The sequence below is a fragment of the Antedon mediterranea genome, chromosome 5 (assembly GCF_964355755.1).
Source record: "Antedon mediterranea chromosome 5, ecAntMedi1.1, whole genome shotgun sequence".
NCBI lineage: Eukaryota > Metazoa > Echinodermata > Crinoidea > Comatulida > Antedonidae > Antedon > Antedon mediterranea.
In genome coordinates this window covers 10,462,074-10,485,726 of record NC_092674.1, presented here as the reverse complement: position 1 = coordinate 10,485,726, position 23,653 = coordinate 10,462,074, and the positions used below count along the sequence as shown (strand labels likewise).

The following is a 23,653-nucleotide window of genomic DNA, read 5'->3' as shown; positions in this document are numbered from 1 at the left end:
ATGTGTTAATTAATTCCACTGCCGTCGACACATAAACATTGATTTGACTGAACTCAACAATGATTATAAAAATTAAGCAAATAAATATTGTTGTAGTCGGTAAGGTGATACTGTACCTTATGGCTTTTTCTTTCAGCCAATAAAATTCCATGTACGATCGCTAGGTTGGGTGGAAATGAACGATTCTGATCTGTCACCTGGAAAGAGCAGCCTAGCTGTTAACAACTGTATCCGTCAACTGTCATACCGCAAGAACGATATTAGAGACAGTGCAGGAATTTGGGGCGAGGTTAGTATGTGCTTAACTCTGCCGGAAAACCTGTTTCATAAGTTGTTCAACAAGACAAATCCAGAATGCATAATATATAATAAAAATATTTAATATGTTTTTAAAATAGTATACTAAAAGATAAGACACAAATAATACATTGAAGACAAGAAAATTCTTTATATTAAATTTTTGTTTTGGTTGAATAAATTTCAGTTTTTTTTGTTATGTATACTGAAATACCGTAGACCAAATAAATAATTAGATAAGATAAATATACTGCTGATTGGGCAGACCTTACAGAAGACCTGCTTCTGCCCAGTAAAGTTATATTCAGGATCAGAAATTTATAGTACAGCCTGCTATATGTTCTGTTCTTAAAGACTACAGTACCTGTATCTAATTTGTCTAATTCTACAGAAAATGAATCACCAAAACACTAGTTTTTTTTATTTTTAAGACATCTAAAAAGTATTTTTGTAATATCTTTTTTGAATCGCCATGGTTTGAATGGTTTGTTTAAATAGCAATCGGAAGAATCAATATTGTAAATACCGCAGGACTTACCAACTAAAATATCATTTTCAATTAAATATTGAATCTTAAAACTTAACATAAACATACATGCAACATATCACGTCTCACAGATGAAGAAACGGTGTAATAAAACAAAAAAGGACTACAGGTTTGAAACAGAGATATTTGCCGTGAGGCTGTTGATGCTCTTTTGCAAGCATTTATTAACTATCGTCTAGACAAAGAGTCGTGCGTGCGATATTTAATATCTTGAGATAATGCTTCGTTGATTTGAGGGTTCTTGATGTTGTGATTAACGTAGACACCACCATACTTGTGTTTGTCGCCACTTATTAGTATGTCCAGAGAAACTAATTTAGACGAAGCTTGGCCAACCAATTTGAAATTTACCTAATGACATTTATCTTTATTGTTGAATTATTCCAGAGCGATTATTTTGACCCGTTTTAAAAGACACAGCGATCAACGAATCATTTTTTAAATAATTGGAATATTCAAATTATCGTTTTTTTTTCTGTAGGACTTAATTAAAATCTATCGAAAAGATTTCATTTTAGTTGAAATTCAAAGTTGAAATTCAAAATAATGGGAAAGGTCTATGTGTGTGAATCAAGTATTTGTGATGAAGGTGTAGTCATGGAAGCTATCACACCAATTGCCTTGTACTATTAAAGAAAACAAGGCCTGCGGACCAGATTTGGTCCCACCCAAAATTGTTAAATTATTTGCCATGGAGTTTTGTGAACCACTTTGTGATATACTCAACTGTTCTTTTTCTGAAGGCATTGTCCCTTCTCAGTGGAAAAAGGCAGTTGTAGTCCCTGTGCCCAAGGTTCAGCCTCCTACTATTGACAAACTCAGACCTATCTCCATTACTTCTGTGTTTGCCAAAGTAGCTGAGGAGTTTATCACTGACTGGATCTTACAAGATATAAGTTCAAAAATCGATGTTAACCAGTTTGGAAATGTTAAGGGTTTGTCTACTGCTCATTACCTGACCCACTTGGTGCATTATCTCTGTCAAGGTGCTGAGAATAAGCACAATGTTGGTACCATGGTTCTTACTGATTTCTCCAAGGCCTTTGATCTTATCGACCATACCATCCTTGTTAATAAGATCATTGATATTGGTGTCAGGGGGGCTTTGGTACCATGGTTGTGTGATTTTCTTTTTATGCGTATGCAGTGTGTCAAATATAATGGTACCTTATCTAATTACTCTTACTTAAAAGCTGGTGTCCCACAGGGAACCAAGTTAGGCCCTTTATGTTTCCAGATCATGATCAACGATGCTGGTACAAATGCTAAAACTAAGTATCTGAAATATGTAGATGATCTTACATTTTGTGAAAATCGTAAGCTCTCATTGCCTGGTTTTTTACAAGATGATCTTAATTCTTTTTTCCGCTGGTGTAACGACAACTGTTTAGTGCTTAACCCCAAAAAATGTCAGGCCCTTAAGGTGTGTTTCAGTTCTACCCAACCTTCACACGTTGACATACACTTGGGAACTGATAAGCTCCAATATGTTAATAAAGCCAAGATCCTGGGAGTTTTTTTTCAAGACAACCTTAAATGGGACTGTCATATTGATTCCATCATCACTAAAGCTTCCAGGAAACTTTTCTTTTTACGATCACTAAAACGATTTGGTTTTAACATTGAAGAGCTTAAATTGACCTTTTGTGGTTACATTAGACCAGTTGTTGAGTATGCTGATGTTGTTTGGCATTCTGGCCTGTCTAGTAGATTAAGCGATTGTATTGAAAATGTTCAAAAGAGGGCTTGCCGTATAATGTTAGGCAATGATTACTTTTCTTACTCTGGTGCCCTTGAATTTCTTAAATTAGAGACTTTGGCTCAAAGAAGGGTGGAGCATTGTCGCAAGTTCGCTGAGTATCTCCCCAAAATTAAACAAACAGCTGATTTAATCCCACCGACCAGACATAGCTGTCATGGTAGGAATTTAAGAAATAAAAACAAAATTACCCAGCTAGCGTCTAAAACATCCAGATTTACCAATAGCCCTATACCCTACTTCATCAAATTACTGAATTCTTAATTTTCTCCCCTGCTAGTTTGCGACTGCTCTCCCCTTCTTTGTTGTTTTTTTTGTTTTCATATTTTTTATATATATTTATATTTTTGATATGACATGTATTTTACACGCAATTTGGCTCTTAGCCACGAGTTGTAATTTTGGTCAATTTTTTGATATTTGAAATAAAAGTGAATAATAATACTGTAGTCGCTGGTGCCATAGGCAATAATGTAGTACAACCCCTAGGGGACAAATTTGGGCCTGAATAAAGTGGCTCCTTATAGGGGACATCATCCCATCATGAAAGGGATTGTCTGAAGTGTTATATTTAATATTACCTTATTGTTTATTTAATGGAAAAGTGTCCCCTTATAGGAGTCCCAATGGAGAATCGAAATCAGAAACTTTTCTATAATATATGCAAAATAATAATATTATATTATATAAGTTCTGTTTGGTATAATAGTGTAAAAATAAATTGGGTCATCCATTTACACTTCAATGTTCATGAAAAGATCGATTATAATTATTAATTTAAATTTATAGCAGAAAACTTAATTGAAATTATATTCTTACTTTTATTCGTCTATTAATTATTAATTATTTTTTTTAAATTGTGTGTTTATTCGATTACACAGGGCAAAGACATGGACATGATTTTAGAAGATGAACACTTAAAGTTGTTGGACACGACGGACCACACGGTGCTCAACCAACAACATGTATGCAGTATCCGTGTTTGGGGCGTCGGTAGAGATAACGGACGGTAAGGAATCATCTCAATAATGCATGCAAAACAATTTGCTTCATATTTATGTGTGTGTTTGTGGTTTTGTGAATAATTTATAATAGTTGCCTGTGTTTGTGCTTGGAAAATAGGAAGTTTGCGGTCGGAAGAGTTTGTTTTTAGCAGTGTTGTTTTGTTATTGTCAGCATTTTGTCAACATATGTTTAATTTTTTTTACTATAAATAAAACATTAACAGTATTACTACATTGATATATCAACCGGTATCACATGATTTGTTTACAAAAATGTTATTTTTGTTACTATTTTCTCATATCATTTATATTTTTTAATTTAATTCAGTTGATTTCAATCATTCATTTGATATTCATTTTAAAACTAAGAACAATATATTAGGCTACATAAGAATGACATATTGTATTCACATCAACTTAGTTAGTTACCATTTAGAGAATTCATTTATGACATGAAAACATTTTTTATTATAATATAAATCCTCAAACCTTATTTTTGAAGCTAATTCAATTTAATTTCGCAAATCAAATTATTTTGCAGCCTGTAATTTTCGTGATAAGTTATTTACAGCCATTCATTTTTAGATCTATTTCTTTCTAAAATTGACTGCTTGCATAACTTTGTGTTATATTTACATTTTTAGAATAACACACCCACATTGAATCTGTAACCTTCTTTCTTCTATTCTTTAACTTTATTTATGGTTGGATTCTGTCAAAATATTCATTTCAAATGTTTTGCACATTTCAAGATGACAATAAATCATGCTAGCATTAAAGTGTAAAAAGCATAGAAGGAATTTTATCCAGTAAGTGTGTTTGCGGTAGAGTAAAGCTAGGAATAGCGCTTGTGTTCAAATTATGCATTTGCACAAAAAAAGTCTAAATGTCAGTGATAGGCTTAATTCATGAATTTTCTTTTCTGATTCTATTTTATTTCAAACAAACACATTAAAGTTTTTAAAATATAGATATAATTTTAGATAACAATAGATAGGAGATTCCCCATGTGTGATTACAATTTTCACTGTTGAATTTGTATGGCAACATGTTTTAATATATTTACATCATAGCCGATGAGTTAAGGAGTGAACATCGTAACCGGCTCATTGCATTGCAGCATGGGTTTGGCCTGGTATTGTCCTAATGGTGGACCATGTTCTCATTTTGTGTAAGCCTATAGTGTACAATATAAGTCTATGTTTTTATACGACATCCAGAACATTTTTCAAAACATTATAGTTACCATATGGTATTCATAACTAAAAGACACCTTCCCTACAATTTGTGACGTTTTGTAAAAATAATACATATATATTACTTCAAAACAATAAACCAGGTCATTCCTTGTCTTAAATGTACGTTTTATGGTATATTATGATAAAAAGTGAGAAACAATGCACTACCTAAGTAGCTCGCGGCGACTGACCTCTCGTGGACGGTCTTTAGGCCTTATAGTCTAGATAGGCTTTGTTTTGTAGGCCTAGCTGGTAAACATCGGTAACGTACGAACATTGTACGCTAGCTATATACCTAGCCTGATGTTGTATAGTTGCTGCATTAATTGTCTTTCTATTTTTGCCAGACTCCGTTGATACAAATTGGGGAAAACCCGGTATTTTCGCTGAAAAGTTACGAGTCTTCCAGTTGTTTTGGCCTCACGATCGATCGAAAAGTGGGTGAATTACAGAAGAAAAACAGAAATATCAATCCGCACGCAATGCATTTTGGGATTTATAGCGGGCCGCTATAATTATTAGAATAATTCACATTTTTAACCATTTAAAGACGAAAAGTTGACTGATGAGCAATAATAGAATTGAACCACAGAGCACGATGAGTATTATAATCAATGTATCAGTCAATGATTTACTTGATGTTATCTTGTTTTGCTCTACGCTGGTGATTTTAGGCACTATTTCAGTTGTTCTAATAGCTTGCTTGATATTTGTGTTATAGGTGTCACAGAGGGCAAGCTTTTGGTTTTTGTCGGGTATAAACCTGTAGATGTTGTAGGCAAGCCTGTAGGTGTTGTCGTTGTTAACAAGCCTGTAGCTGTTGTCGTTGTGGGCAAGCCTGTAGATGTTGTAGGCAAGCTTGTAGGGGTTGTCGTTGTTAACAAGCCTGTAGATGTTGTAGGCAAGCTTTTGGTTTTTGTCTGGTTTAAGCCTGTAGATGTTGTAGGCAAGTTTGTAGGAGTTGTCGTCATTAACACGCCTGTAGATGTTGTAGGCAAACCTGTAGGTGCTGTCGTTGTGGGCAAGTCTATAGGTGTAGTCTGTACTAAAATTGTAGCTGGGGTTGATACCGTTACTGTAATTGATTTGCTTGCTTGTTGAGTACTTGTGGCAACTGTACAAATTAAGTTCATTAAGTTTTGCATTATCAAAGGATTTAAAGGACTTTTAACAAATAAGTTTATCATACAAGCCTGAACATTACCTAATGTATTTGAAGTCTGACATATATAAGATACCTTCTGTATTAGGAACTGTTAGTACATAGTTCAGCCTTAAAGAATTGTTTGCATTTTGACTGTTAGTTAAAAGGTATTTCCATCTACTGAACACGTCATTTCTATTAGTGAATCTGCAGGGTCTGAATTGCATCGCAATGTTATTATTATTATTATGTCATCAGGCAACACAATCGTTCTCTCTGGGTTAGAACACATAATTTGTTATGTACAGTCTTGTAGAGGCTTTGACATTAGTCTCTTGGCCATTTAAAATAATAAGTACATTGGTACCAATGTTTGTGTTATTGAAACATTTTGAGTAACAGATAATCCAGCTAGTGCATACTTTGTAGTGTCACCATTTGTGACAGAATCACTTCAATCACAGGAATTTCAATGTTGTCATTTTTAGTCCAACGTATGCCATGTGGAGTAATAGATTCATCAGAAGTTAATGTTAAAGAACATTCAAGGAATCCACTCAAAGACATATCTACAGTCACATGATCTGGAAATGTTATTTCAGCAGGAAACACATTGTTTGCCAAACCAAAACACATAGTACTACTCTTTTTGTTGTACAGTAATATCTCAAAATGAAAAGGAACCAGAATTGAATAGTATTAGTAGTAACAGTAGTAGTAAACTGTAGCTCAATACACATTGAAGTTTGTATGAAACTACTTAATATTTACCTAAAAATGATATTAGATAATATTTGAATCATTAGACAATATGACACCTATTCATTAAACAGTTAGGAAAGTAGACCATCATAGCTATGTATTGCATTCTTTGGCTCCAACATTGTGTAAATCTAAAGTTGTTGAATTGACAAAGAGTTTGTACTTTATTACATCCGCCATCTGTAGTCGATCGCAACGCGTGTGTCTGTTTGTTTGTTAGCAGGATTGCTAAAAAGTTATTGCCAGATCTTACGAAATTGAAAACACAGATAGGTATGAGGTCAAGGAACGAACTTTGTATTTTGTACCTAAAAATTGCTTGCCTAAAAAACTGTAAAGGGTTTCCCTGCTGTATCCGTTGCCCATCCTAACAGACATTTTTTTTGTACTATATGATATTCTTAGGTAATGCTTTTGCAAGTTCAACATTAAAGTAGGCTTTTGCCTAAGGCCCAATTGATTAAGAATCCGATTACACATTGTAATGATTTTTATAATTCTTAAATCAAGTTAAATTCATATAGATGGATCAATTCATTCATTATTGGTAGGCAGTATGTGTTGTTTATAATTTTCAAAGTAGAGATAGCAAGATATGGCGTAATGGAGGGATATCTGATTAGAATATGAGATGTTTAGGTTCAAACATGTCTGTGCCATATTGCTTGTATACTTTAGACATGATACTTTACTCTCAAACTCGTCTTTCTGATAGAACTTAAAGCTGTTGGTCTCATATATTGCATGAACTTGGTGTGCTCAGTGGCATAATGCAGAGACTCAAGGTTTAGGGACCCTAAGTAGCTTTCCATTCCAACGCTGGAGGCCTCTGGTGTTTTTAGCCTTTTTCAGCATATTTTAATGCTTGTTTTTCTTCCACTAGTCCTGTTCAGGATCCACTCGGTTTTAGCCAGTGCACACTCATAGCAAGTCACTGGGTACATACTATTCAAAAGAGAGTAGGGGATCATCTGTTGAATGTGGTGTTGTACTGAAGATGTCACCCAGTATAATAAAGAAATAAATTAAATAAGTTTTAAGATAGATGTAAATTACATGACATTACACAAATTTAACTTGTATTATCATTATTATTATTTGATTATTTGCTTTTATTTTGATGCTTTAGTAGAATGTTTGAATTTATTTTAACATTTATTTGTATGTAATAATATAATAAAGCTAGTCCATCATTAGATACGTTCGGAATAAAACAGCCTTGCATTTATTGCATATTCAAATACAAATAAGGAATTTGAAGTTAAACATAAAGTTATATAAACAAGGTTTTTTTTTTGTTTAAACAGTAGTTTTTATGTGCTTTGTGAATGTTTTTGATAAAATTAATGTTTTTCTGAAACTGTGAATAATTCAACATATATGTCCTCATCATATGAGGAAAGAATGTTCTGCTTTCTGCAGAGAAACAACATTCATTTGCTATCTTGTTATTCAACTTTCGGACTTATTTAACGAGGCTTAAATGAATGAAGACCAAAGTTTACATTTGCATTTGTTCTGATTAATTTTGAGTCAGATATTTTTTTCTTCAAAATGTTGTCACGTTTGTGGCTCATAGAGCATGGTTTGTTTCTCCATGGATGGTTGGTGTCGAGCTAATCATCCATAACAGCACTTCATGTTCAGATCATAACTAAATCTTGATTGCACCATCTACAGATATCATGTACTTGGGAACAAATTCTGTGGGAATAAATTCCTCCATTTTTCTGTCATAATAGTTTAAAACAAACTATGCATGCCTGATAAATGTGGATTATTAGAATGCTCAGTACAAGATCTGATTGGTCAAAAGTTAAAAAGTCCTAAATTCTCAAACATCTACTAGATTGGTATAAATAGAGAAAAAGTGGAACAAAGTGAAATTGAAATTCTTTAAATTTGAACATTCACAATTAGAATTTTTTTTTAAAAGTGTAGATGTAAAATGGCCTTCATTCATTTATGTCCAGCCTAATGAATTATTCATATTTAACTTTTGAATATTAATAATATTAGAACAAACGAATGCAAAGCATGGACTGCACTTGTCCAATCAGAATGCTACAAACTGTTTTGAATGCCATTTTCATGCTTTGATTTGTTAAATTGACTCCCTATCTTTCCCTTATTTTGCCATTCTTGCACTCCGTAAAATATCAGAGAAAGGTAATGTGTCTTTTTTTTTCGATATTTTATTTATTTATTTTTTATCTGTTTTTACCCAGGTAATGGTGTCAGCCTAAATATTTTTATTATTTAAATCATCTTGGCTTTTTCATTATTTTTGTTTGTCTTCATCATTCCATCATCAGTATACTATGTTCTACGCATGATAATTATTTTGCAGAAATTATCATTTGCAGCTATTTATCCATAAAATGAAAAAGCAATTTTTATTTGCTGATTTGACAAATAGTTACTTCATGTTGGTTCCGTTTTATGTGGTGTTTTTTTCATTTAATTTTTTTTGCTTAAATTATTTGAGAGCAATTCATCAAAATTGAAGACTGAAATGTTTCATCTCTGGTCCTGACAAAAACTTTCTGTTTTATAAATTATCCAGGATGCCTTGTGTCGTACTCTTGTTAATATTTAATTACCTAAATTTTGGTGAGAAATATATAGAAAATATAATGTATTAAGTGGTAACTAATTATTTTAATATTTTTGTCAGGAGCAAAGATCAAAGATTAGGCAGGGATAGGATTGGATCTCCATGAATTGCCATTAGATAGTTAAGAGTTATCAGAAAATGCTAATTTATTTCTAATTTATATGTTTATTGTAGCTGTTCTTAAACTAAGAATTTTAAAACAACATTATTTTATTTTTTGTCATACCCAAACAAAAATATTTACTTTAAAACCCCGCCTTTGGGACACCACTATGTGGACCTTACAGTAAAAGGGACACTTTCCTATTAAACGTACAAGGGAGAAATAAATGTTTAAACATTTTTGGCTAACCCCTATTCAAGGGACCCCCATTAAGGGGACAGTTTGTTGGGTCCTGAGTATGTCCCTTTAATAGGAGTTCAACTGTACATATGAATATTTTGAGGATATTGAAAATGTGAATATTTCATTTTTTGACAGCAAATTATATTACCTCATCCTTTTATCTATTTAAAATGTTAATACACTTTTTTGTGAGTCATTTTGAGTGTCGTATAAATGTATTATTCTAATAAGATGAATTCAAATGTCCTTGATAGAACTGTCAAACAACCATTTCCTATTTGTTGCTATATTGCATTAATCAACATCATATTTTGTTTTTCTAACCTTTTAAACTGCTAATACTAGCTCATTTTTATTCAGGATTTTGAAGATAGGTTTACCATACTAATGAGATATGTAAAGGGATAGATATTTTAGTATTTAAGAGTAAATTACATTGAACATATTGTAAATAGGAGTTTTTACCCATTTTAAAATTGAATATGAAAAAATTCAAATAATTATTAGTAAGTTATATTTTGAACCATTATAGCAATACTAGATTTCTAGGTTTCAGTTAGTTTTGCAGAATTTATAATTTATTACCCTATAGCCTTTATGATCCAGATAAATATGGTTAGCGTACAACTATTTTTATAAATTTATTTACAACTTTCCTTGTGTAATTTGTTATTTCTGATCCTCTAACTCATCACTCGGGAAAATCCAGGGGGATAGTTGGTCGTGCGATTTTCCTTTGACATCCAATAATAACATTCTGGATATCTATTTTTGACAGACAGACTATATTAATATTATGTTAGTGCGATCCCCTGTTTAAAAAAACCTGAATCCGCCCCTGTCACTCACCGCTCATCAAGCCTCCCACACCCAACCCCAGATACCATCCCATTTAATATTTAAGATATATTATTTAATAACCTATAATATATTATATACATTTAAAACATTATAAATTTTAGCTGAATTAAAGTTTCATTATTTTATTTCTACAATGAAACATTAAAGTGGCATGGAATAGATGTGTAAAATGATAGAGTAATAGATATTAAACTCAACAATTATCTAGTTCAATGCTAAATTAAATCGCCATGGTTACTTGTTTCATGTGATAATAACAATTGTAAATTGGCTCCTCCATGTCTGTAAGTCTCCTCCACCAATTAAAACGATTCTTACTTTGCTGTTGGTAAATTTCAGCCAATTAAAATGCGCGAAACATTTTGGAAATTGGACCAAAGAGGAAAACAAGTTTTGAAAATATATAGTGAGATGAGTCAGTTTTGCTGTGCGTGACTCGGTGTTTAATTTAATAACGTCATTGATCTGTACAACGAGTGTGGATTTTGTTTGACTGTTTATATTTCTCGCAACGCCATTGGTATCTAAATTGATTTGTCTTCACTTGATTTGGTTTGTTTGTTTACTGATTTCTTATCTCAACTGGAAATATATTTATATTACCGTAGTATTCAGTGTAAATTTGTTTGTATTTTGGTGAACAAATATCCAACATTTTATTTTGAAAGGAATTAATGTGTATTTACATATTCATGGTGGATATTATATTAATATGAATAATAATAAATAATAATGTAGTAACTGTTCTTAGTATTTTCTTGTATAAGCCCACCCTGGGGTATATGAATAATATTTTTTCAAATTATTGTTAGGAAGAAACTACTACGTGTTCTGAGAACATATTTACCAAAGAAAGATACTCCCTTAAATACTTCACTTAAGTCAATAAATATATAAGTATTTCACTTACCATAGATATGAGAAGTTTTTTAATGAAGTTTTTCACTCTAGTGTGAATAATGAATTCATCCACTAGTATTTTAAAACCCATTTTAAATGGATCAAAAAGCAATATTTTTAAATATATAATTACACAATTTAATTTAAAATAGATTATGATTTGTTTATATTGATTTCAAAATTCTGAAAAAATAATAAGTAATATATATATATAATATTATATATAAGTAACAAAATGTAATATAGTATTTTACTTACCATAGATATGAACATTTTGAAATTGTGTTTCCGTAGTGTATTTAATGAATTCATCGACTGGTAAAACACCAATTTTAAATGCATAAAAAAATAATAATAAATACACAAATTAAGACCAAGAGATTTATTTTTTTTATATTCCTTAAACAATCTAAAAATACATAATTTGATATTGTATTATTAAAACTTATTTTAAACAATATTAAGCATGCTGAAACGTAATATACTGCAGTAACATAAATATAATTGGAGAAATATTAGAATGGTCTACTAACTAAATTTGTTATATAACTTGTAACATGTTTAAAATAATGTAATGTAAGACAATACCATAGAATTATCTATGGTATTGCATTTATATAAATACTGTGGCAATTATATTTAAACATTTATTTCAAAAAAACATACTAAAGTTAATTTGAAAATAAGTAGAAACTTATTTCACATTTGGAAAATCATCATCACAGTATTTGGTACAAATATTAAAGTGTCATTTACTAACAAATTTGATTTCAAAAGAAGATTAAGTTAACTTTCAAAATGAAAAATTAAACTAAATTCCTTTTTTTAAACAAATAACTACAATATTCTATTCAAAGTGTGATTGCTCATAATATTTTTCGGGGACATCTTCAATATTTAGACAAAAAATTAATATAACACAGCATAATTTCCTATGAAAATGAATTTTAAAGAATAATTTAAGAACATAGTATATAAAATATATTTAAAAGACACTTTAAATTTTGTAGTTTGACTAATAGTAATACAAAGAAAAAAATGATAATGAAAATACATGGGTGTCATATTATACGCTTGAGTGATTTCCTTTAAAGCGATTCACTGTAAGATGTATGTAGCTGCTATAATTAGATGATTTCTAATAGGCTTTCGTATGCGCATATTTTCTCGTATAGCCTTTTAGAGAATCAATATGATAAACAGTAAGACACTCGGGTAGAGCGTGGATCGTCAGTGAATACATCATAGTCATAGAAGGTGCGTAACAAACAGCAATTAGACTGCTTCTGTGATTAATATTTTTAATAATTGGTGTAATCACATTTTGATGTAATTAAATGGCTATACATAATCTACTGTTAGATTTTACTTAATGTTCTTTATATTTCAGGTATTATCAAATGTGACATGTCAACAGATTTTGTATTCAATATGTATTTTTGTCATTGATGTAGAAATTCAAAATTATGTCGTATGTCCCTTGGCTCAAATATTCATAGACGAATAACGTCTCTAATAGTTGTACAAAATGTCGTTATTAAGATTTGAAAATAATGTATATAATGTTTGATTTGAGATAGCTATTGTGCTAAATTGTTCACAAGTATACAAGTATTTTGACAGCATATCTTTGCATTTAAATTGCTAATCAATGTCATATTTTATGTGCTTTTCTTTAAAAGTCCATTAGGAAGAACGCTGTGTGTCACTTTTATAAAATGAAAGTATATAAAAGGCTATTGGCTTGTTTAGGGTGTGTTTCTCTTCTAATAATTTCTAAATAACCAGTTTTTTTTTAGTTGAATATTTTTATATATAAAGGTTGCTGCTGAATTGTTTCTGGCTTTAAATAGTATACTGGGTTGTCAAGCCAGGGAGGTATAAAATACCTCCCTGGTCAAGCTATGCCAGCCTAACTTAGCTGGGGGTATTACTAAACACCACACGCGCCACACAATTCTATACATTCATAACACACATGCGTATAATCCGTTAAGACATAAATTCCCTTGTCTTTCATTCTAGAAAAGTGTACAGTATTATACCTTTTTACACATCACCTAGCAAAAGTTTACACATTCAAAACGCTGGTTTTGACTGTTGATATGAAAGGAGTATATACATGTTTTTTATATTGAGGAGTTAAATTGATTATATGAGTTATGTTGATAGGAGAACTATCATGCATTATAGGGCCTGTTTCTATTGAAAAATAAAAAAAGAACGGTTTTTTGGAAACCGGTTTCGGCTGTTGTTTATAAATAAAGATCGCGTTGCAGCTCAATTTTTACTCCAATAAAACCGGTTCCGTCCATGTGCGTTCGTTATGAATGACGTCATTATATACACCACAATGCAGTTCGTTAGGAGGAAGAGTGATTGGATCGAGGTCATGTTTACTTTTTTTCGCATAGCGCGATCCCCAAGAAATAGCATCCATTTCATCATAGAAGGGGGAATTATTACCTGAAACGTTATTGTGGTCCTTGGTATAGGTACATCGCACCCTCTAATATGGTCAAGTTGAACTCGTCTATTTTTCACACGCTTTACAATATTCTTAAAAACATGTAGGCCTAGGCCTATGCCTATAGTATAGTTTATACGCGAGTCTTTCTTCCGACTCCCGACAAGTCCCCTCATCTTCTTTCCTTCACATATTTTTTTACGAACCTCGTAATAGCATCGGTCAACATTTTTTAGTTAAATAAAATACTCACTATCTATAGAAATAAAAATGACTTAGGCCTAGGCCTAGGTCCTATCGCGCAGGTTTGACTGCGAGTTGACCGCAATCGTCCCAGTGTAGCAGACTGCAGAGTTCAGTTTTTGGGGTCAAATTGAGACCGCGATTGTGTTGCAGCTAAAAATTGCTCCGCGGAAACCGGTTTCAGAACGGTTCTTTGCGATCGAGACCGCAATCAATTGGGGTTTTTGAAACCGTTTTTAAGATCGGTTCTTTTTTGTGGTTTTTTGTGGGGACCCATTTCTGCTGGCAAGAAAAAACGGTTCTTGAAAAGAACGGTATTCAAAACCGTATTCTATGCTCTATAGAAACAGGCCCTTAGTGTCTAAGGTAAGCACTTGTGTGACATGTGGCGTTTAGTTGGACATGTTGGCTAGTTTTCAACTTAATGTGATTGTAATGGTAAACCAAGCATAGTTATTTCTACCTTGTTTTTGTGTTCACATCTATGTGATGTGTTCTTAGAGAGACGTAAAAAATTGTGAGGACATTTACTAAATACAAATTGTTTATCAAAATGAACAATGTTTCTAAATAAATAATTGTTACAAAATATTGAACCTGTTGGTAATAGTTGCCGTCCAAGATAATTATGCTTGCGTATTAAAGTACATGTAATCTGTTATCTTGATATTTTACATCTCCGGGGACGTCAACCATAATCCATTTCAGATGCACTATACCTAAAGATGATATTTGATAATTCAGATTTGATAGCGTTATTTAGAAAACGACCTGGAATTGAAAATGACTACATATAGCTTTAGGTAGTTAATTATATCCCTTGTTAATTCACATTTACTGTTTGTGATGGAACACTACTGTATGACCTATCAAAAATTAGTTCTTAACATTTGAGGCACAGGGTTGGGGGTTTCAACAACATCCTTATTTATATAGACTGATTTGTTTTTTTTATTAAATGAGTTTTGTTTAAGAAATGGGATGATATTAAACTGAAAACAATATCAATTGTAATACTGTACATACGTTCTGCACTATGAGTTTCTTTTTTTAAATGTTGGAAATGTATCTGCACTCAACTTTCACAAAAGCACCTATTATTTGTTTATCTCTTATATTGTCAACAATGTTTATGTCTTGTTTATGTTTAATGTGTATATGGTATATTATCTATTTATACAGTAGAACACTATTTAGGGGTACACCTTCAGGGCCCAAAAAAAGTGTTCTATTAAATGGGGTGACCCATACTGTTGGAGTATCCTATACACCTATACCTTTCACAGGAAAGTATTCCCTTAATAGGAGTTGGTTAAAACATATATTTCCCCTAGTTTGTTCATTGAAAAGTGTCGACTAAATAAGTGTGTCCCCTGAGTCAGTAAGGGTATCCAAAGGAAAGGTTCTACTGCATTCTCAAAATGACTTTGTCTTGAAATATTTTCTTAGACAAAAGACATTTTAAAACCTTTTTTTCTCTGTTATATTTTTACATCTTTACAGCAAGCCTCCTACTTTATTATTTAATGTGACATTAAATTTGACTAACATTTAAGAACTTACTATTGCTTGTAAAAGAATTGATTTCAGAAATGCAAAATAAAGCAAAACATAGTTTTGGAATTCTATTTAAACTGAATTTAAATTAGTAAAATGTTTTTTATTATTTCAGGGACTTTGCTTATGTGGCTAGAGACAAACAAACAAAGAAGTACAAATGCCATGTTTTCCGTTGTGACACACCAGCCAAGGCCATAGCTAGCGCCCTCCATGAGATCTGCTCACGAGTGATGAAGGACAGACAAAAGGGCAACACAATTTCAATGGTGACTCCGGGTCATATGATCCCACTGCAACGCTTGTCTGCAGTGAGCCCGGACACCACCCCAACAAAAGGTCAGGAAATATGTAGTTACTTCTCTATCATCGCTCACCATCATAACATTTTATCCCTCTTTGTTTCTTGGAAAAGTGTCCCTAATATAGGAATGTTCTTGTAATAGGAATGTCCCCTTAATAAGAAGCCCAATAATAGGAATGTTCTCGTAACAGAAATGTTCTTGTAATTTCCCCTTAATATGAATTTTTCCCTTAATAGGAATGTCATCTTTATAAGAATGTCCCTTAATAGGAATGTCCCCTGAATATGATTATTCCTTAATATGATTGTCCCTGAATATGATTTCCTCTTAATATGATTGTCCCCTTAATAGGAATGTCGTCTTAATAGGAGTGTCCCTTGAATAGGAATGTCCAATTAATAGGAGTGTCCCTAAATAGAAAATTCTCCTTAATAGGAGTGTCCCCTGAATAGAAAATTCCCCTTAATAAGAGTGTCCCCTGAATAGAAATGTCCCCTTAATAGGAATTTCTCTTTAATAGGAATCTCCCCCGCTTAATATGATTGTCCCCTGAATAGAAAGTCCCTTAATAGTAATGTCTCCTTAAAGACCCCTTCCCTGCAATTTTGGACGTTTTTTGGAAAATAATACATATACAGTATATCACTTTAAAAACATTAAACCATGTCATTCCTTGTCTTAAATGTACGTTTTATGGTAAATTATGATAAAAAGTGAGAAACAATGCACTACCTAAGTAGCTCGCGGCGATCGACCTCTCGTGGACGGTCTTAGGCCTAGCTAGGCTTAGTTTTGTAGGCCTAGCTGGTAAACATCGATAACGTACGAACATCGTACGCTAGCTATATACCTAGCCTGACGTTGTATAGTTGCTGCATTAATTGTCTTTCTATTTTTGCCAGACTCTGTTGATACAAATTGGGGAAAACCCGGTATTTTCGCTGAAAAGTTAGGAGTCTTCCATTTGTTTTGGCTTCACGATCGATCGAAAAGTGGGCGAATTACAGGTGAAAAACAAAAATATCAATCCGCGCGCAATGCATTTTGGGATTTATAGCGGGCCGCTATAATTATTAGAATCGATTTATTTTTCACATTTTTAACCGTTTAAAGACGAAAAAAGTTATTGCAATAGGACCATATAGTATTATTTTTACATTAAATATAGTTTGTGATCTTAAATTAGATCTAAAAAACATAGGGAATGGGGCTTTAATAGGAGTGTCCCTGAATAAAAATTTCCCTTGCTGATTAGGAATATCCCCTGTATTGAAATGTCTCCTTAATAAGAATGTCCCCCGAATAGAGATAAACCAAATGAGAGGTTATACTGTAATTTCAAAGCAAGTTTGGCTTTTTTGTTTTCTAAATACTTCTCACACTATGACTTTTGACTACAACTGTTGTTATAATTTATTGCATTGAATGTAGTTAATTAGTTTTGGATGGATGAGAATGAGTACATCAAACTAATTAGTAAATCTTTAATGAGAATTCTTGTTTATCATCATGGACTCCTTGATTATGTTTTCTGTTATAAATTACTTTCAATTTTATGTGGTAAACTACTGTACTTTTGTTAGCCACAAACACATATCAAAACAGAATAGAAAACCATGTTCCCCTTTTGAGAACTGTACATTATGCCTATATTTCCTTTCCGTTTTATGACAAAGTATGTCCCCTTAATAGTAGAGGTGTCTCCCTGACTAAAACTGATTGGATTAAACCATTTCAACTCAATATTTCGTCACCTTTGACCTAGCTCAAAAAGTCAATTTCCCAGAATGCATGTATGCATTGGCTCCTTAATGAAGTCAGTGGTTTATAATGAATTTGCGGTTTTTCTAAGTTTCAGCTTCAGGGAAAGAATGTCATTTCCAGGCATGTACTAAAAAACATTTTGATGAAGTAAATTAAAACAAAAAGTTAAAAACAATATTCAGGAACTGTAGATGTTCTAAGTTTTAAATAATCTTCTCTATTGGCCGGGGAAGAATGTATACTAATAATAGAAAAATTATTTTTAAAAAATAGTTAGGTTCGGTAACACTAAATGAATTATTCTTACTCTTTGAGTGAAATTTACTTTGGTCATTAAGGTACACTTGTAGAAAAAAAAATATTCTTCTTCACCTCAAGAAATAAGTAAAATGCATGAAAATCCCTTAGTGAACTATGTACCTCACTTTTCTCTTGGGCAAACTAAAAATCAATATATACATTCAGCGACTTGAATTCAATTTGATTAGAATGTGATGATATTGGCTGGGGATATGACGATCTTTTGGGTATGATGAGGCCAGTGTGTGTAAGAGGCTCTGAAACCATTTAGGGTTGAAAGGACTCTTTATATGTATCTCGCTTGAGGTTAAAGTGCTATCTACACTATCAAACTTGTGACAAAAATTTGCCTATATATGGACATGATGATATCATATCAATACCATATTTGTGCACATCACACTTTTTGTCAAACTAGTTTGATAGTTTAGACAGATCTTAAGACTATTATTCTTTGCTATTCAGTTTATTACACACATGTTCTCTGTCTCACTATTATAATAATCAATTTATTCTTGCTTAACAGTTGATTTTCCAACACCAAAAGCTGAGCCGACAACAGTCTTCAGAGCTCATTACCTTGGTTGTACACCAGTTGCCAATGCTAGAGGTATGTATGCCATTTGATCATCCTATCTGTTGCTCATGATTGTCAAAACTCACTTGCATGTGCCTACTGCATTGTATTACATTTAAGTGGGAACTGAGCTTTATGGGTGTGTCCGTCTGCCGAAAATAGTTTTATACATCTTGTGCCCTACTCCTTATAAAGCTTTTACAAGAAAAACTGCGGAGTTTTCCTTGTTTGCATACACACTTTATTATTTATTACTGTATTAAATCTGATTGGTTTCAAGTATCTCTTTCTCCGTGTTTATTACTATTTCGGAGGCCTACTTTCAGTCTTGCTTTTCAAAGTTTTGCCTCAATTAAATTTTTCAGTGGCCATCATTCTGAATTCACATCACTCATTACACACATTTCCATGGCGATACTAACTACTATTTTTAACTTTTCAACCCTTGAATGGCAAAACATCAAATTCACGTATTCAGAATCGGTAAGATTGATGGCATCCATTAAATGAGTTAAACGATGTCTGTTAATCAACAAAAGACAATGTAATTTATTAATTAGTTTTGGACTACACATGAAACGACAATCGCCATACGTTTCACAATGACAGTATATGTACTGTTCTATCTGTTAATTGACCATTTGAAATTCAAATTTTTAGTATACGTAACAGAATTTGCAAATGTAATTATATTTTTTGGCACACAAAACTCTGTTTTACTCAAAATCAATCAAACACTAAATGGTTTTACTTCACCCCTGTCCTACTTATTTTCAAAACCATATTGTAGTTATGTGTAGACCTAAATAATGTGTAAAAAGAAAATTCTAGTTGTTAAAGATTCGGTCTTTGTCTGTGCCAACAATTTTCTTTGTGGTCATTATTTGTGTCTGATATATTTATATTTGGCATTAAAAATTTATATGTTTGTAGAAGTGAGGAAATCTGGTACAGTAGAATGAAAAAAAGTTGCACAACTTTAACTCAAATTCGTTGTCTTCTGCTTGATATACGATTAGACAATTGGGACTTTCATGGTACAAGTCCGATTGAATAACATCCCTTTTCACTCTTAACTTGCTTCGTTGAAACAGCACTTAGTTATTTATATGAGCGTACAACAGAGATCACATTATCTCAGCTTTTATAGAAAATCCTTAATAATAAATTACATTTTATGTCTCTTATGTTTTTTAGGTATTGATACAATTAACGAAGGTATGACCAAACTATATCATTTACCAGAGGAAGACTGGATACCTGTTAGGGTAGAAGTTGCTATCTCCACAATTACTATTACTAATATAAAGGTGAGTGAGTCACAATGAGGCACAAAATGAATAAGTTAATTACTCTGGCAGTCAGGGGCTTCCAAGACTCTGACTCAATATTGAGGACACCAAAAGGATATTTAGCATACCGTACACTAGAACCCCTATTGAGTGGAATCCTTCGGGAACAGTGGAGTTGTGGCTTGGTGGTTATGATGCCCGACTGCCAATCCAATTGTCCAGGGTTCGAGTCGTATGTCAGTATTTTTTCTAATGATCCACGCTTAAAGACTTGTAATAAGACTTTGTTTTTGTAGAGCATCTTGTGTATATGTTTGTCTTGTGTGAACAGTATTGCCATCCTTGGCAATTTACCTTGTGCCATAGACTTTAGTAAAGCCTTTGACCGGGTCAACCATTCAATTCTGATTGACAAATTAATTGGTCTTAATATCATGCCCTCTATCATTCCAACGGTGTGTAGCTTCCTCTCGCAAAGAAATCAGTGTGTGCGGTTGGGCGGCTCAGTCTCAGCGCCAGAACCAATTTCGTGCGGAGTGCCTCAGGGTACTAAATTAGGCCCAATCCTATTTACTATCATGGTTAATGATTTGCTCAACAATGTACCTGATAGATGGAAGTTTGTTGATGACCTGACGATTGGCGAGGTGATTTCAGTGCAGAGACCTGAAGATAGTTCGATTCAAAGCAACCTTGATGCTCTTTCCAGTTGGTGTGTGGAGAATGATGCAACACCAAATCCTGTAAAGTTTCAAGTGATGCGTGTTCATTTTTTGCGTAATGTTCCCCAATTTGAGCCGTTACAAATGGATGGTGTTATACTCGAAGAATCCCAGAGTGTGAAACTTCTTGGAGTGCATCTGCAAAGTGACCTCAAGTGGGACAAGCAGATTAAAGAAGTCGTTTCCAGGGCATCACGTCGTCTATATATGCTATACATTCTGAAGCGTTTTGGAGCCCCAAAGGATGATCTGGTTTTCACTTTTATAACATACATTCGTCCTTTACTTGAGTATGCCAGTCCTCTTTGGCATAGCTCGATCACCAATAAACAGAGTGATCAACTTGAATTCATCCAAAAGCGTGTTGTAAAACTTATTATTGGATATCAAAACTATGTTAGTTACGCAAAATCACTTGAAACCCTCAAGTTAAAGACATTGCAGCATAGACGTCAGGTTCTTCTTTATAACTTTGGAAAGGGGCTGCTAAAGTCGGATCGCTTTAAGGAATGGATCCCTGAAAAAGAAAAGCCGACAAGGTGTTTGCGTAAAGTTAATAAGTTTGATGTGCCACGATGTCGGACTAAAAGACTTGCTGCATCAACAATTCCAACTGTTATTGGACTCTTAAATAATGAATAGATTTGGACAATTAACCTTTAAAGACATTTCGAAGAGTATGTTCTATTGTCTCTTTGTCAAGTGGTTGTTTTATGCTTTAAATTTTTTTTTGTAACTACTTATGGGACTATAAAAATGTGATTTATAAGATTCAATTTTTTAAATTTGTAAATATAATATAAGAATTTGTAATTATTAATATCATCCTTTGAATTTGAATTTTGTGCAATTTTTATTGTACTTTTAATTAGTTTAATGAATTTTACATATATTTTATTGGTGTTTAAAAATAATGTGATTATTAATATTAGTCTCTATTTTTTAAAATTGTATATTTAAGAATTTGTGCATTTTTTATAGTAATTTTAAGTTTAACGAATTATACAGTAATTATTACTGTTTCTTAGGCTTTAATGTGTTTTTTCTTCGTTTAACTTTGTTTAGGCTATGTGAATTATCATTTTCATATGTAAGCTCTTCATTTCAACTATGAGTTGTATTTTGAGTCTTTTTATACCGATTAAATAAAAAATAAAAAAAATAAATAAAATAAATAAATATATTAAAGATGTATTGTCCCCCAAAAATATGAAAAATGAAGATTAATTAAATCAGAATTTGAATATGTTATGTTGTAGTTTTAATAAAGTTCCATAGAATAAAAAACAAACAAAATTATGTTTTCACTAGTAAAATGACAAAATAAATGGTTAAATTCAACCAAAAATGCATTGGCTGGCAGCCAATTTGACCATTTTTTGTCTTCAATTAAATTTTTTCAGGTAAATACATATTTTTTCGATCCAATTTTTGGTCAAAGTGGATAACTATTATGTTGCATTAAAATGGAATGTTCAAAAAAAATTTTTTTTAAGAATTATTTTTTCAGGGAGACAATACATCTTTAATAACAAGTAAATAAAATGTATTTGATATATTTTGCAGACCAAAGAAATCATCTCTGAAAGTCGGATACGTTTTCTATCGTTCCTCGGAATTGGACAAAATATCCGCCAATTTGGTTTCATCATGTGTTCGGGGAAGAATCAGTTTACATGTCATGTCCTCTGTTGTGAACATTCGTCTGGAGGCCTAGCTAAAGCTATTGAAGCAGCATGCAAGGTTTGTAGTTTGAATCATATGGCTTGTGTGCACTCTCTTTTAAGGAGTTCCCCCGGTATTCTGATTCAAATTCAGCCCCTTTTGATGTTACAGAAGCTATGGGGACTGCAATAGGGATTATCACACCAAGAACCAAGAATCGTAATCATATCTGTCATATTGATTGTATGTTCTTTTATAAGAAAGATGCTTTACTGTCATTGCCTCATTCTTCAGATGGGACTTATAGTAAACTCATTGGTCTCTTGTAGATACAATGCATGTCAAAGAACTACAGTACACTATTCAATAGTAGGTGATATTCTGATGTGCTGTTCTGGGTAGGCGCTGCACTGCTGTGGGTCTAACAATTCTTAATTGAAAAATGTAAAAGTTATTTAATTCTTTTTTTTTTAGTTGAGGTACCAGAAATGCTTGGATGCTAGACCAAGTGATCAGCAAAATCGCTTAAATTCAAAGGTATGTACAGTTTGGTTGGTTCCTTTTTCCTTCCTAATTGTCATGTGTAACCTAAGATCTCTATCTTGTTTTGTAATAGTTTCTTTTTCCAGGTTATTAGGCCCACATAAAACAGATTGCAACATATCAGTTTCTCCTAAGAACCTGTTATGCATTTTAATTTTCCAAAAGGCAGTTGGTGATGGGTTTCTTAAAAAAAAATCAAACCTATGAAATTACAAAGACTGATTATACACCTATTAATTTTTATCTTCGTGTCCTTTTAGTTTATTTTATTTTTAAATAGTCTTGGTCTTATATAGGGAATGAGAGAAATATGATGCTGTAAGTGATGGTTCTTTGTTAAAAGCTGTTGCACAATTAGTTATCAATTGTTATATTGTAAGTTAAGTAGACCTTTTGTGACAGGTTCATCCATGCATATCATGATTGGCAGAATAGTTAGATTGATGTATTGGTGTATTCATCAAATAAAATCAAACAATGCGGCAAAAGGTTAATAACACATAAAATAAAAGCCGCTTTTTGATTTGCGATGACTGATGACCAACCTAGGTCAGGTCAATCAATGTTTTGCCGCCTGGACCTAGAAACCATCAAACCTGTATCAAGATGAGGGGCAGGACACACATCCCATTATTTCCGCATGCGCACAATGAACTATATGAGTTAGTTTGGTCGTCAGTCATCGGAAATCAAAAGCTCCCAGTTATTCAACTATAGTAGTTAATCAAAAGAAAAACATAAAC

The 23,653-nt window shown here is 32.5% G+C and overlaps 1 protein-coding gene across 2 annotated transcripts in view; it reads left to right on the top strand.

The window, feature by feature from the left end:
* LOC140049944 (amyloid beta precursor protein binding family B member 2-like) overlaps positions 1-23,653 on the top strand; it is a 58,321-nt gene that overhangs the window by 30,577 nt on the left and 4,091 nt on the right. For both annotated transcript variants that reach the window (XM_072094896.1, XM_072094897.1), the window contains 7 exons: positions 137-289; positions 3,485-3,612; positions 15,858-16,081; positions 18,638-18,721; positions 19,886-19,998; positions 22,269-22,445; positions 22,842-22,904. In XM_072094896.1, coding sequence (XP_071950997.1) covers positions 137-289; positions 3,485-3,612; positions 15,858-16,081; positions 18,638-18,721; positions 19,886-19,998; positions 22,269-22,445; positions 22,842-22,904 — 942 coding nt within the window. The remainder of the gene's footprint in view (positions 1-136; positions 290-3,484; positions 3,613-15,857; positions 16,082-18,637; positions 18,722-19,885; positions 19,999-22,268; positions 22,446-22,841; positions 22,905-23,653) is intronic.